Source organism: Ylistrum balloti, unplaced genomic scaffold (genome assembly GCF_031769215.1).
Source record: "Ylistrum balloti isolate Yb309-2 unplaced genomic scaffold, AGI_CSIRO_Ybal_v1 Utg370358, whole genome shotgun sequence".
NCBI classification, from domain to species: domain Eukaryota; kingdom Metazoa; phylum Mollusca; class Bivalvia; order Pectinida; family Pectinidae; genus Ylistrum; species Ylistrum balloti.
Genome location: NW_026782254.1, coordinates 756,629 through 769,713, shown reverse-complemented (window position 1 = coordinate 769,713; position 13,085 = coordinate 756,629). Strand labels below are relative to the sequence as shown.

The following is a 13,085-nucleotide window of genomic DNA, read 5'->3' as shown; positions in this document are numbered from 1 at the left end:
CACACCATATCAGTAAACAAGACTGACTTACCAATCTGTAATGGTTGGAAAATGTTTAAATGTCAGGCACAAAGTGATAAAGCAATTTTCTTTGCCTTCAAAAGTGTTTGTGTATGGAAATGAGCTGCTCGTTTTCAAAAATGGCTTGTAATGTTATCAGCTGTAAATGTTCTGATGTATTTTCTCGAGTAGTGGACATTGGAAATCAGCTGTTGGGAAGTGTTTAAAACAGGTACAATAATAAAAAATACCACATTTTTACCGTGATGTCCCTTTAAAATTACAATATTTGATACACTGTATTTAACTTTTCATTATTTTACACTGAAAGAAAATTTCTTGTATTATTCTCAGTAATAGTCCTTCTCCATTCAATGTTAAAATATAAGGGCCGGCTACACAGTAGTTCAGATGTACGTTTTTAATTGTATAATAATCGTTGATGTGAAGTAACAGACTTGTTGATGTTCGAACTTGTGCTGACAGTATCCAAAGTTTGCTGCTGAAACAGGTCTTATTCACTGACTCTTAAAGACAGATTCTAATAAGTTTAGATAGAGTTAGTAATGGTGGTATATGACAACAATAAATCTATTTATAGATAGTAATGGCAGTATATGACAACAATAAATCTATTTATAGATAGTAATGGCAGTATATGACAACAATAAATCTATTTATAGATAGTAATGGCAGTATATGACAACAATAAATCTATTTATAGATAGTAATGGTGGTATATGACAACAATAAATCTATTTATAGATAGTAATGGTGGTATATGACAACAATAAATCTATTTATAGATAGTAATGGCAGTATATGACAACAATAAATCTATTTATAGATAGTAATGGTGGTATATGACAACAATAAATCTATTTATAGATAGTAATGGTGGTATATGACAACAATAAATTCTATTTATAGATAGTAATGGTGGTATATGACAACAATAAATCTATTTATAGATAGTTATGGTGGTATATGACAACAGTAAATCTATTTATAGATAGTTATGGTGGTATATGACAACAATAAATCTATTTATAGATAGTAATGGTGGTATATGACAACAATTAATTCTATTTATAGATAGTAATGGTGGTATATGACAACAATAAATCTATTTATAGATAGTAATGGCAGTATATGACAACAATAAATCTATTTATAGATAGTAATGGCAGTATATGACAACAATAAATCTATTTATAGATAGTAATGGCAGTACATGACAACAATAAATTCTATTTATAGATAGTAATGGCAGTATATGACAACTCAAAGTTGCTTTGAATATGTTGGTATATGACTACACTGTGTCTGTTTTAGGATAAAAATCTACAACTACATTGTCTATTTATAGATAATGGTGATATATATGTTTTCTAATCATCATGTTTTTTTTAAGAGTGGAAACAGCTTGACCAATACATAAAAGAATAAGTGCAAACACATTGTTTGAATGAAATTGTAGTGTTGGAGATATTCACAAAATAAAACTCTGGGTTCCATGGATTGTTTAGCTGATGGTAGAGAGTGTTTGATGTTGATATCTACCTCAGGGATTTCTTCCGTGTTTCAGTAGTTCAGGATAACAGACCGCCAAGTTCAAAACATCCTCATATTCCCGGAGATTCCAGAAATCAAGGTGGTTTCAGAGGGCCTGTTCAGAAGCCAGAGGTAAGAAGCCATCATATTTCAAATTGCAAATATTTCATGAATATTTCATAATCTTCACATGCCAGCAGAGTGTAGTCAGGACAACAGTGTTACAGGAGTTTTTTTTCTGTCCTTAACTTGGGATTTGTTTCTTAATAAACTTGTGTGTACAATAAATATGATCCACGAGGCCAATGGCTTCCTATTCGGAGTTTTTGCCATCAGAGCAATAAATAACATTAACATCTTTCCATGTTTAATGTGTTTATGTTTCAAGTCTACTTTCAAACATCATGCAATAGTCACAGCTAGTACCTCGAACCTAGCAGATATTCATTTAAACCAAAACAATATTTTCATTCATTCTGAATGAGTCCTAAAAATAATATTTGAAATATTCAAAATCTACTGACAAAGCCAACGACTCACAGTTTGCAATTATACATTTTGTATTTTGAAACGTGAAATATATGTGGAAAATAGTGGTTGAAATAATGCAAATTGAGTTGTTAGAATTATACGTTGTTGATGACAAAGGTGTTGGAAAATGTTGCTAGGTTTATTTAAACCATAGAAGTGACATGATTATCGCAGAAACATGTCAAATTGGCCTCAATTTTGTGTATAGGACTGGTCCATTGTCAAGGTAAAATAGTTTTGCTTTTGAGTTTTAGCTCACATGGCCTTAAAGGCTGAGTTAGCTAAAGGGATACCGCAGCATCTGTCTTATGGTGTCTGTCAATTTTTTCTATAAATTGCTGCTAGTCATGAACAATTGAGTGGATTTACACCAATGTTGGTCTAAAGCATCCTTAGGGGAGAAAATACTTTTGTATAAACTTTGGGTGTGACCAAGTCTGTCAAAACAGCCATGACAGATCATAGTCAGGGTGTGACCAAGTCACTCAAAACAGCCATGACAGATTGTAGTCAGGGTGTGACCAAGTCAGTCAAAACAGCCATGACAGATCGTAGTCAGGGTGTGACCAAGTCAGTCAAAACAGTCATAACAGATCGTAGTCAGGGTGTGACCAAGTCACTCAAAACAGTCATGACTGATCATAGTCAGGGTGTGACCAAGTCACTTAAAACAGCCATGACAGATCGTAGTCAGGGTGTGACGTAGTCAGGGTGTGACCAAGTCACTCAAAACAGCCATGACAGATTGTAGTCAGGGTGTGACCAAGTCACTCAAAACAGCCATGACAGATTGTAGTCAGGGTGTGACCAAGTCACTCAAAACAGCCATGACAGATTGTAGTCAGGGTGTGACCAAGTCAGTCAAAACAGTCATGACAGATCGTAGTCAGGGTGTGACCAAGTCACTCAAAACAGTCATGACAGATCATAGTCAGGGTGTGACCAAGTCAGTCAAAACAGCCATGACAGATTGTAGTCAGGGTGTGACCAAAAGTCAGTCAAAACAGTCATGACAGATCGTAGTCAGGGTGTGACCAAGTCACTCAAAACAGTCAGGGTGTGACCAAGTCAGTCAAAACAGCCATGACAGATTGTAGTCAGGGTGTGACCAAGTCACTCAAAACAGCCATGACAGATTGTAGTCAGGGTGTGACCAAGTCACTCAAAACAGCCATGACAGATTGTAGTCAGGGTGTGACCAAGTCAGTCAAAACAGTCATGACAGATTGTAGTCAGGGTGTGACCAAGTCAGTCAAAACAGCCATGACAGATTGTAGTCAGGGTGTGACCAAGTCAGTCAAAACAGCCATGACAGATTGTAGTCAGGGTGTGACCAAAAGTCAGTCAAAACAGTCATGACAGATTGTAGTCAGGGTGTGACCAAAAGTCAGTCAAAACAGTCATGACAGATCGTAGTCAGGGTGTGACCAAGTCAGTCAAAACAGCCATGACAGATTGTAGTCAGGGTGCAACGAAACAAGTGTCTATATTCTCTGGGAAAATTTATCCCCAGGAATGTTTTTTTTGGTTAGATTATTTTCACAAAAAACACCTGCCTTTTGTAAACAAGGTGCACAATAGACAAATGATGATGGTAATACTTTATACGGAGATCAGAAGAGGCCAATGACTGGCTTTAAGTCAAGGGGTGACTAGGTAAAATTCAGAACAACAATAGATAACATTTTATCTGGTATAGATTTATTGCCAAAATTACATTAATAATTAATGGTACTTGGCATCGTTTTATGCAACAATGATGTTGTGTTGAATCGTTGAACCTCGAAGCTATAAATTCATGAGTGATCAGTATGTAATGAATAAAGGGGAAATCTGTTGAAAACATATGCAATACAAAGTCTTGTCTGTAGACAAATATTATTCTGTTGTACTAATATCTACTATCTGTCTAAAATACCTTTCTATTTTTTTTGCGTGCTAACAAATTTGTTAATCCAATGGCCATAGGTGACTTGGCAACAGTGTTTGGTAAGTATGGTTGGATAGCAGGAAACTTTCAGAATTGGGGTATTCCTGAATCTGTGACATAGAACTAGCGAGATTAGAGTCACAATCTCTAGAACTAGTGGGAGTAGAGATGTAGTCTCAGAACTAGTGGGATTAGAGGTGTAGTCTCTAGAACTAGTGGGAGTAGAGATGTAGTCTCTAGAACTAGACCCAGTCTAGTACTAGGCCCAAAAGAGGAAATATATTGATTTCTTGAAATTTTTTTTTTTTAAAAAATGAGAGGATTTTTTCCCTTTTTGGTTGATAGCAATAGGTGAAATATGGCTTTTGTATAGATGGTTAGTCAGGTCCTTGCCTAGTGGGGCCCAATGGGGAAATAGATGTAAATCTTGCAAATCTTTTGCCTATAGAAAAAAAAGAGAGGAAGATAAAAAAAGTGAGTGATACAGACCATGTGGGCCTCTTGTAGACTTTGATGTGAGGTGTAATGCTGTATGTAACTAGTAAATCAGTAAATGTATGTTTGTGTTATCACAGGACCTTGATGCTTTAGCAGCCCAGTTAAATGAACTAGGTGGAGCAGAGGAGAGGCATGCCCGAAAGATGATTGTGTTAGATGATGAGGATGATGAAGAAGAGGAAGATGAAGATATCACTGTCAACAGAGATGGTACATTACTGGCGTCTGAGCCTGCAAGACCAATGTAAGTACCACAAAGTACTGACGTTTACTCTGCAGTGGATGATAAATCTAATGTAGCTGAGAAACACTGCAGAGGATGCATCAAATATCATTCAGCTTGATTTACATATCCTCTATAGTAGGAGATACCAGGGCCTGTCAAGGGTGTATTGAAATAAATATTGGCACACGGTTAGCCAAAAACAACATGAATTATTGAATAGGTAACATAACATATGACAAATGTGGATTGAGAATTATTTAAGCTTTCCACCAGTTGGTGAAAAAGACAATTTGTTATTGTTGAGTTTCTTAGTATTTTTGTTCCTCATCCTTTTTCGTGTCATCAAAATAGACGTTACAGAATTTCATGATTTTGTGATTATTTGTAGTAACTTTTGGGGCGTAAACCCTTAACCGAACTTTCTCCATATATGTCATTTCAAAAAAATCATCAAATAAAAATCCTCACCCGTGGGTCAAAGGTCACAATTCCTTTTTTTAACTCTTTTATTTTTAAAGTTTCTTGGGAAAAAAGTTTATTAATAGATAGAGGATGACAATCTGATCTCTTCCTCTGGGACCATTTTAGAGATGCACCATTTTGAGGCTTTGATTTTTTTTTTTATCTTTGTAATGCCGACACTATGATAAAAAAAAACCACATCAATGTCTATGAAGAGAATGTCCTTTTAATTGCATTACGTTGTTTCCTTCAGATGCCCTTCACATGTGGTAGCCTTTCTTACTTCATGGAGAAATCAGAATTGCTGCCATGATGTCATATCAATTTTTAGCTTAATGGCAGGAACTCAACAACAGCTGAATCAGTCACATTAAGGGTTGGGGCAAAAAGGGGTCAAATTGACTAAAATTTATATCATTATTCTACTCAACATATTGTTTACAGATTTTTATCCCTTATTTCAATTTCTGATAATTGAGAGGGATTGTCTTTGTTGCAACCATTCTCTTTCTGTCTATTTATATCAATTGTTAGTTTCAACTGCACAAATGTTTTGTTCTGCAGGCCCACCGGTGGATTTAATGAAGACACACTGGAAACATTACAGTCGATGGTGATTCATGACGGTATGTGTCTGTGTTACCTAATTATACACTATTTTCTAAACACAGGGGGATGCAAAATGTCCCCAGTTTTAGTATTCTAGTATCAGAGTTTACTCCCCTCCCCAGTATAAGTATTCTAGTATCAGAGTTACCTCCCCTCCCCAGTATTAGAATCCTAGTATCAGTGTTACCTCCCCTCCCCAGTATTAGAATCCTAGTATCAGTGTTACCTCCCCTCCCCAGTATTAGTATCCTAGTATCAGTGTTACCTCCCCTCCCCAGTATTAGTATCCTAGTATCAGTGTTACCTCCCCTCCCCAGTATTAGTATCCTAGTATCAGTGTTACCTCCCCTCCCCAGTATTAGTATCCTAGTATCAGTGTTACCTCCCCTCCCCAGTATTAGTATCCTAGTATCAGTGTTACCTCCCCTCCCCAGTATTAGAATCCTAGTATCAGTGTTACCTCCCCAGTATTAGTATCCTAGTATCAGTGTTACCTCCTCTCCCCAGTAGTAGAATCCTAGTATCAGTGTTACCTCCCCTCCCCAGTATTAGAATCCTAGTATCAGTGTTACCTCCCCTCCCCAGTATTAGTATCCTAGTATCAGTGTTACCTCCCCTCCCCAGTATTAGTATCCTAGTATCAGTGTTACCTCCCCTCCCCAGTATTAGAATCCTAGTATCAGTGTTACCTCCCCTCCCCAGTATTAGTATCCTAGTATCAGTGTTACCTCCCCTCCCCAGTATTAGAATCCTAGTATCAGTGTTACCTCCCCTCCCCATTATTAGTATCCTAGTATCAGTGTTACCTCCCCTCCCCAGTTTTAGAATCCTAGTATCAGTGTTACCTCCCTAGTATTAGAATCCTAGTATCAGTGTTACCTCGCCAGTATTAGTATCCTAGTATCAGTGTTACCTCCCCTCCCCAGTATTAGTATCCTAGTATCAATGTTACCTCCCCAGTATTAGTATCCTAGTATCATTGTTACCTCCCAAGTATTAGTATCCTAGTATCAGTGTTACCTCCCCAGTATTAGTATCCTAGTATCAGTGTTACCTCCCCAGTATTAGTATCCAAGTATCAGTGTTACCTCCCCTCCCCAGTATTAGAATCCTAGTATCAGTGTTACCTCCCTTCCCTAGTATTAGAATCTTAGTATCAGTGTTACCTCCCCAGTATTAGAATCCTAGTATCAGTATTACCCTTTGTATATTGTCTAAAGTCTATCATCTATCCTACATCATCCCTTGTCTGGTCTGTCTTGTATCAACTCTTCCATTTGAACGACCACTTCTTAATAAATCACAAAATGCCCAATGGTATTTGCTGGTAGAAATAACCTTCAGATTAAGATTAAATATGGCTATAGTTTATGTCAGATTAAGATGTAAATATGGCATTAGTTTGTCAGATTAAGATGTAAATATGGCTATAGTTCATGTCAGATTAAGATTTAGATGAGATGTAAATATGGCTATAATTTATGTCAGATTAAGATGTAAATATGGCTATAGTTCATGTCAGATTAAGATGTAAATATGGCTATAGTTTATGTCAGATTAAGATGTAAATATGGCTATAGTCTATGTCAGATTAAGATGTAAATATGGCTATAGTCTATGTCAGATTAAGATGTAAATATGGCTATAGTCTATGTCAGATTAAGATGTAAATATGGCTATAGTCTATGTCAGATTAAGATGTAAATATGGCTATAGTTTATGTCAGATTAAGATGTAAATATGGCTATAGTCTATGTCAGATTAAGATGTAAATATGGCTATAGTCTATGTCAGATTAAGATGTAAATATGGCAGCAGTTTATGTCAGATTAAGATGTAAATATGGCTATAGGCTATGTCAGATTAAGATGTAAATATGACATTAGTTTGTCAGATTAAGATGTAAATATGGCTATAGTTTATGTCAGATTAAGATGTAAATATGGCTATAGTTTATGTCAGATTAAGATGTAAATATGGCTATAGTTTATGTCAGATTAAGATGTAAATATGGCTATAGTCTATGTCAGATTAAGATGTAAATATGGCATTAGTTTGTCAGATTAAGATGTAAATATGGCTATAGTTCATGTCAGATTAAGATGTAAATATGGCTGTAGTTTATGTCAGATTAAGATGTAAATATGGCTATAGTTTATGTCAGATTAAGATGTAAATATGGCTATAGTTCATGTCAGATTAAGATGTAAATATGGCTATAGTCTATGTCAGATTAAGATGTAAATATGGCAGCAGTTTATGTCAGATTAAGATGTAAATATGGCTATAGTTCATGTCAGATTAAGATGTAAATATGGCAGCAGTTTATGTCAGATTAAGATGTAAATATGGCTATAGTTCATGTCAGATTAAGATGTAAATATGGCTATAGTTCATGTCAGATTAAGATGTAAATATGGCTATAGTTTATGTCAGATTAAGATGTAAATATGGCTGTAGTTTATGTCAGATTAAGATGTAAATATGGCTGTAGTTTATGTCAGATTAAGATGTAAATATGGCTATAGTCTATGTCAGATTAAGATGTAAATATGGCATTAGTTTATGTCAGATTAAGATGTAAATATGGCTATAGTCTATGTCAGATTAAGATGTAAATATGGCTATAGTCTATGTCAGATTAAGATGTAGATATGGCTATAGTCTATGTCAGATTAAGATGTAAATATGGCTATAGTCTATGTCAGATTAAGATTAAATATGGCTATAGTTTATGTCAGATTAAGATGTAAATATGGCATTAGTTTGTCAGATTAAGATGTAAATATGGCTATAGTTCATGTCAGATTAAGATGTAAATATGGCAGCAGTTTATGTCAGATTAAGATATAAATATGGCTATAGTTCATGTCAGATTAAGATGTAAATATGGCTATAGTCTATGTCAGATTAAGATTAAATATGGCTATAGTTTATGTCAGATTAAGATGTAAATATGGCATTAGTTTGTCAGATTAAGATGTAAATATGGCTATAATTTATGTCAGATTAAGATGTAAATATGGCTATAGTTTATGTCAGATTAAGATGTAAATACGGCTATAGTTTATGTCAGATTAAGATGTAAATATGACATTAGTTTGTCAGATTAAGATGTAAATATGGCTATAGTTCATGTCAGATTAAGATGTAAATATGGCTATAGTTTATGTCAGATTAAGATGTAAATATGGCTGTAGTTTATGTCAGATTAAGATGTAAATATGGCTGTAGTTTATGTCAGATTAAGATGTAAATATGGCTATAGTCTATGTCAGATTAAGATGTAAATATGGCTATAGTTTATGTCAGATTAAGATGTAAATATGGCTATAGTCTATGTCAGATTAAGATGTAAATATGGCTATAGTCTATGTCAGATTAAGATGTAGATATGGCTATAGTCTATGTCAGATTAAGATGTAAATATGGCTATAGTCTATGTCAGATTAAGATGTAAATATGGCTATAGTCTATGTCAGATTAAGATGTAAATATGGCTATAGTCTATGTCAGATTAAGATGTAAATATGGCTATAGTCTATGTCAGATTAAGATGTAAATATGGCTATAGTCTATGTCAGATTAAGATGTAAATATGGCTATAGTCTATGTCAGATTAAGATGTAAATATGGCAGCAGTTTATGTCAGATTAAGATGTAAATATGGCTATAGTCTATGTCAGATTAAGATGTAGATATGGCTATAGTCTATGTCAGATTAAGATGTAAATATGGCTATAGTTTATGTCAGATTAAGATGTAAATATGGCTGTAGTTTATGTCAGATTAAGATGTAAATATGGCTATAGTTTATGTCAGATTAAGATGTAAATATGGCTATAGTCTATGTCAGATTAAGATGTAAATATGGCTATAGTCTATGTCAGATTAAGATGTAAATATGGCAGCAGTTTATGTCAGATTAAGATGTAAATATGGCTATAGTCTATGTCAGATTAAGATGTAAATATGGCTATAGTTTATGTCAGATTAAGATGTAAATATGGCTATAGTCTATGTCAGATTAAGATGTAAATATGGCTGTAGTCTATGTCAGATTAAGATGTAGATATGGCTATAGTCTATGTCAGATTAAGATGTAAATATGGCAGCAGTTTATGTCAGATTAAGATGTAAATATGGCTATAGTGTATGTCAGATAAAAGATGTAAATAAATGGCTATAGTTATGTCAGATTAAGATGTAAATATGGCTATAGTTTATGTCAGATTAAGATGTAGATATGGCTATAGTCTATGTCAGATTAAGATGTAAATATGGCAGCAGTTTATGTCAGATTAAGATGTAAATATGGCTATAGTTTATGTCAGATTAAGATGTAAATATGGCTATAGTTTATGTCAGATTAAGATGTAAATATGGCTATAGTTTGTCAGATTAAGATGTAAATATGGCTATGTTTATGTCAGATTAAGATGTAAATATGGCTATAGTTTATGTCAGATTAGATGTAAATATGGCTATAGTTTATGTCAGATTAAGTCAGATGTAAATATGGCTGTCTATGTCAGATTAAGATGTAAATATTATAGTTTATGTCAGATTAAGATGTAAATATGGCTGTAGTTGAAGTATTAAGATGTAAATATGGCTATAGTTTATGTGTGTAAGATGTAAATATGGCTATGCTGTGTCAGGACTGAAGTATTAAATATGCTGTGTTTAGGATGAAGATGTATTATGGCTGTGTGAGGACTGAAGTATTAGGATGCTGTGTTAGGACTGAAGTATTAGGAATGCTGTGTTTAGGACTGAAGTATTAAGATGCTGTGTGAGGATGTCAGATTAAGTGTTAGGATGTTTGTGTTAAGACTGTAAGTATTATAGATGTCTGTGTGAGGACTGAAGTATTAGGATGCTGTGTTAGGACTGAAGTATTAGGGTGCTGTGTGAGGACTGAAGTATTAGGATGCTGTGTTAGGACTGAAGTATTAGGATGCTGTGTGAGGACTGAAATATTAGGATGCTGTGTAAGGACTGAAGTATTAGGATGCTGTGTGAGGACTGAAGTATTAGGGTGCTGTGTTAGGACTGAAGTATAAGGATGCTGTGTTAGGACTGAAGTATTAGGATGCTGTGTGAGGACTGAAGTATTAGGGTGATGTGTCAGGACTGAAGTATTATGATAATGTGTGAGTACTGAAGTATTAAGATGCTGTGTGAGGACTGAAGTATTAGGGTGCTGTGTTAGGACTGAAGTATTAGGATGCTGTGTGAGGACTGAAGTATAAGGATGCTGTGTTAGGACTGAAGTATTAGGATGCTGTGTGAGGACTAAAATATTAGGATGCTGTGTTAGGATTGAAGTATTAGGATGCTGTGTAAGGACTGAAGTATTAGGGTATTAGCTGTGTTAGGACTGAAGTATTAGGATGCTGTTTTATGACTGAAGTATTAGGGTGCTGTGTTAGGACTGAAGTATAAGGATGCTGTGTTAGGACTGAAGTATTAGGATGCTGTGTTAGGACTGAAGTATAATTATGCTGTGTTAGGACTGAAGTATTAGGATGCTGTGTTAGGACTGAAGTATTAGGATGTGTTAGGACTGAAGTGTTAGGATGCTGTGTTAGACTGAAGTATTAATGCTGTGTGAGGACTGAAGTATTAGGATGCTGTGTTAGGACTGAAGTATTAGGATGCTGTGTGAGGACTGAAGTATTAGGATGCTGTGTGAGGACTGAAGTATTAGGATGCTGTGTTAGGACTGAAGTATTAGGATGCTGTGTGAGGACTGAAGTATTAGGGCTGTGTTAGGACTGAAGTATAAGTGCTGTGTGAGTACTGAAGTATTAGGGTGCTGTGTGAGGACTGAAGTATTAGGGTGCTGTGTTAGGACTGAAGTATTAGGGTGCTGTGTGAGGACTGAAGTATTAGGGTGCTGTGTGAGGACTGAAGTATTAGGGTGCTGTGTTAGGACTGAAGTATTAGGGTGCTGTGTGAGGACTGAAGTATTAGGATGCTGTGTTAGGACTGAAGTATTAGGATGCTGTGTGAGGACTGAAATATTATGATGCTGTGTTAGGACTGAAGAATTAGGATGTTTGGTTAGGACTGAAGTATTAGGATCCTGTGTGAGGACTGAAGTATTAGGATGCTGTGTTAGGACTGAAGTATATATTTGATGAATGTACTGTTTTCTGTATTAGGGTGATGTGTGAGGAATTTTATTTTCAAAATAATCACTTAAACTTACACATCAGATGTGAAGCTGTCACATCATACTGTAATAATGTCTGAAGTATAAGGATGCTGTGTTAGGACTGAAGTATTAGGATGTTTGGTTAGGACTGAAGTATTAGGATGCTGTGTTAGGACTGAAGTATTAGGATGCTGTGTGAGGACTGAAGTATTAGGATGCTGTGTTAGGACTGAAGTATTAAGATACTGTGTTAGGACTGAAGTATTAGGATGCTGTGTGAGGACTGAAGTATTAGGATGCTGTGTGAGGACTGAAGTATTAGGGTGCTGTGTGAGGACTGAAGTATTAGGGTGCTGTGTTAGGACTGAAGTATTAGGGTGCTGTGTGAGGACTGAAGTATCAAGATGCTGTGTGAGGACTGAAGTATTAGGATGCTGTGTTAGGACTGAAGTATTAAGATTCTGTGTTAGGACTGAAGTATTAGGATGCTGTGTGAGGACTGAAGTATTAGGATGCTGTGTGAGGATTGAAGTATTAGGGTGCTGTGTGAGGACTGAAGTATTAGGGTGCTGTGTTAGGACTGAAGTATTAGGGTGCTGTGTTAGGACTGAAGTATTAAGATGCTGTGTGAGGACTGAAGTATTAGGATGCTGTGTTAGGACTGAAGTATTAAGATACTGTGTTAGGACTGAAGTATTAGGATGCTGTGTGAGGACTGAAGTATTAGGATGCTGTGTGAGGACTGAAGTATTAGGGTGCTGTGTGGACTGAAGTATTAGGGTGCTGTGTGAGGACTGAAGTATTAGGATGCTGTGTTAGGACTGAAGTATTAGGATGCTGTGTGAGGACTGAAGTATTAGGATGCTGTGTGAGGACTGAAGTATTAGGGTGCTGTGTTAGGACTGAAGTATTAGGGTGCTGTGTGAGGACTGAAGTATTAGGATGCTGTGTTAGGACTGAAGTATTAGGATGCTGTGTGAGGACTGAAGTATTAGGATGCTGTGTTAGGACTGAAGTATTAGGATGCTGTGTGAGGACTGAAGTATTAGGATGCTGTGTTAAGACTGAAGTATTAGGATGCTGTGTTAGGACTGAAGTATTATGATAATGTG

At 35.6% G+C, this 13,085-nt stretch overlaps 1 protein-coding gene across 1 annotated transcript in view; it reads left to right on the top strand.

Moving 5' to 3' along the window:
* LOC132553826 (mitogen-activated protein kinase kinase kinase kinase 4-like) overlaps positions 1 to 11,985 on the top strand; it is a 50,468-nt gene extending 38,483 nt beyond the window's left edge. The window contains exons 17-20 of the mRNA XM_060218105.1: positions 1,589 to 1,686; positions 4,591 to 4,757; positions 5,766 to 5,827; positions 11,981 to 11,985. Coding sequence (XP_060074088.1) covers positions 1,589 to 1,686; positions 4,591 to 4,757; positions 5,766 to 5,827; positions 11,981 to 11,985 — 332 coding nt within the window. The remainder of the gene's footprint in view (positions 1 to 1,588; positions 1,687 to 4,590; positions 4,758 to 5,765; positions 5,828 to 11,980) is intronic.
* The last annotated feature ends 1,100 nt before the right edge of the window (positions 11,986 to 13,085 follow it).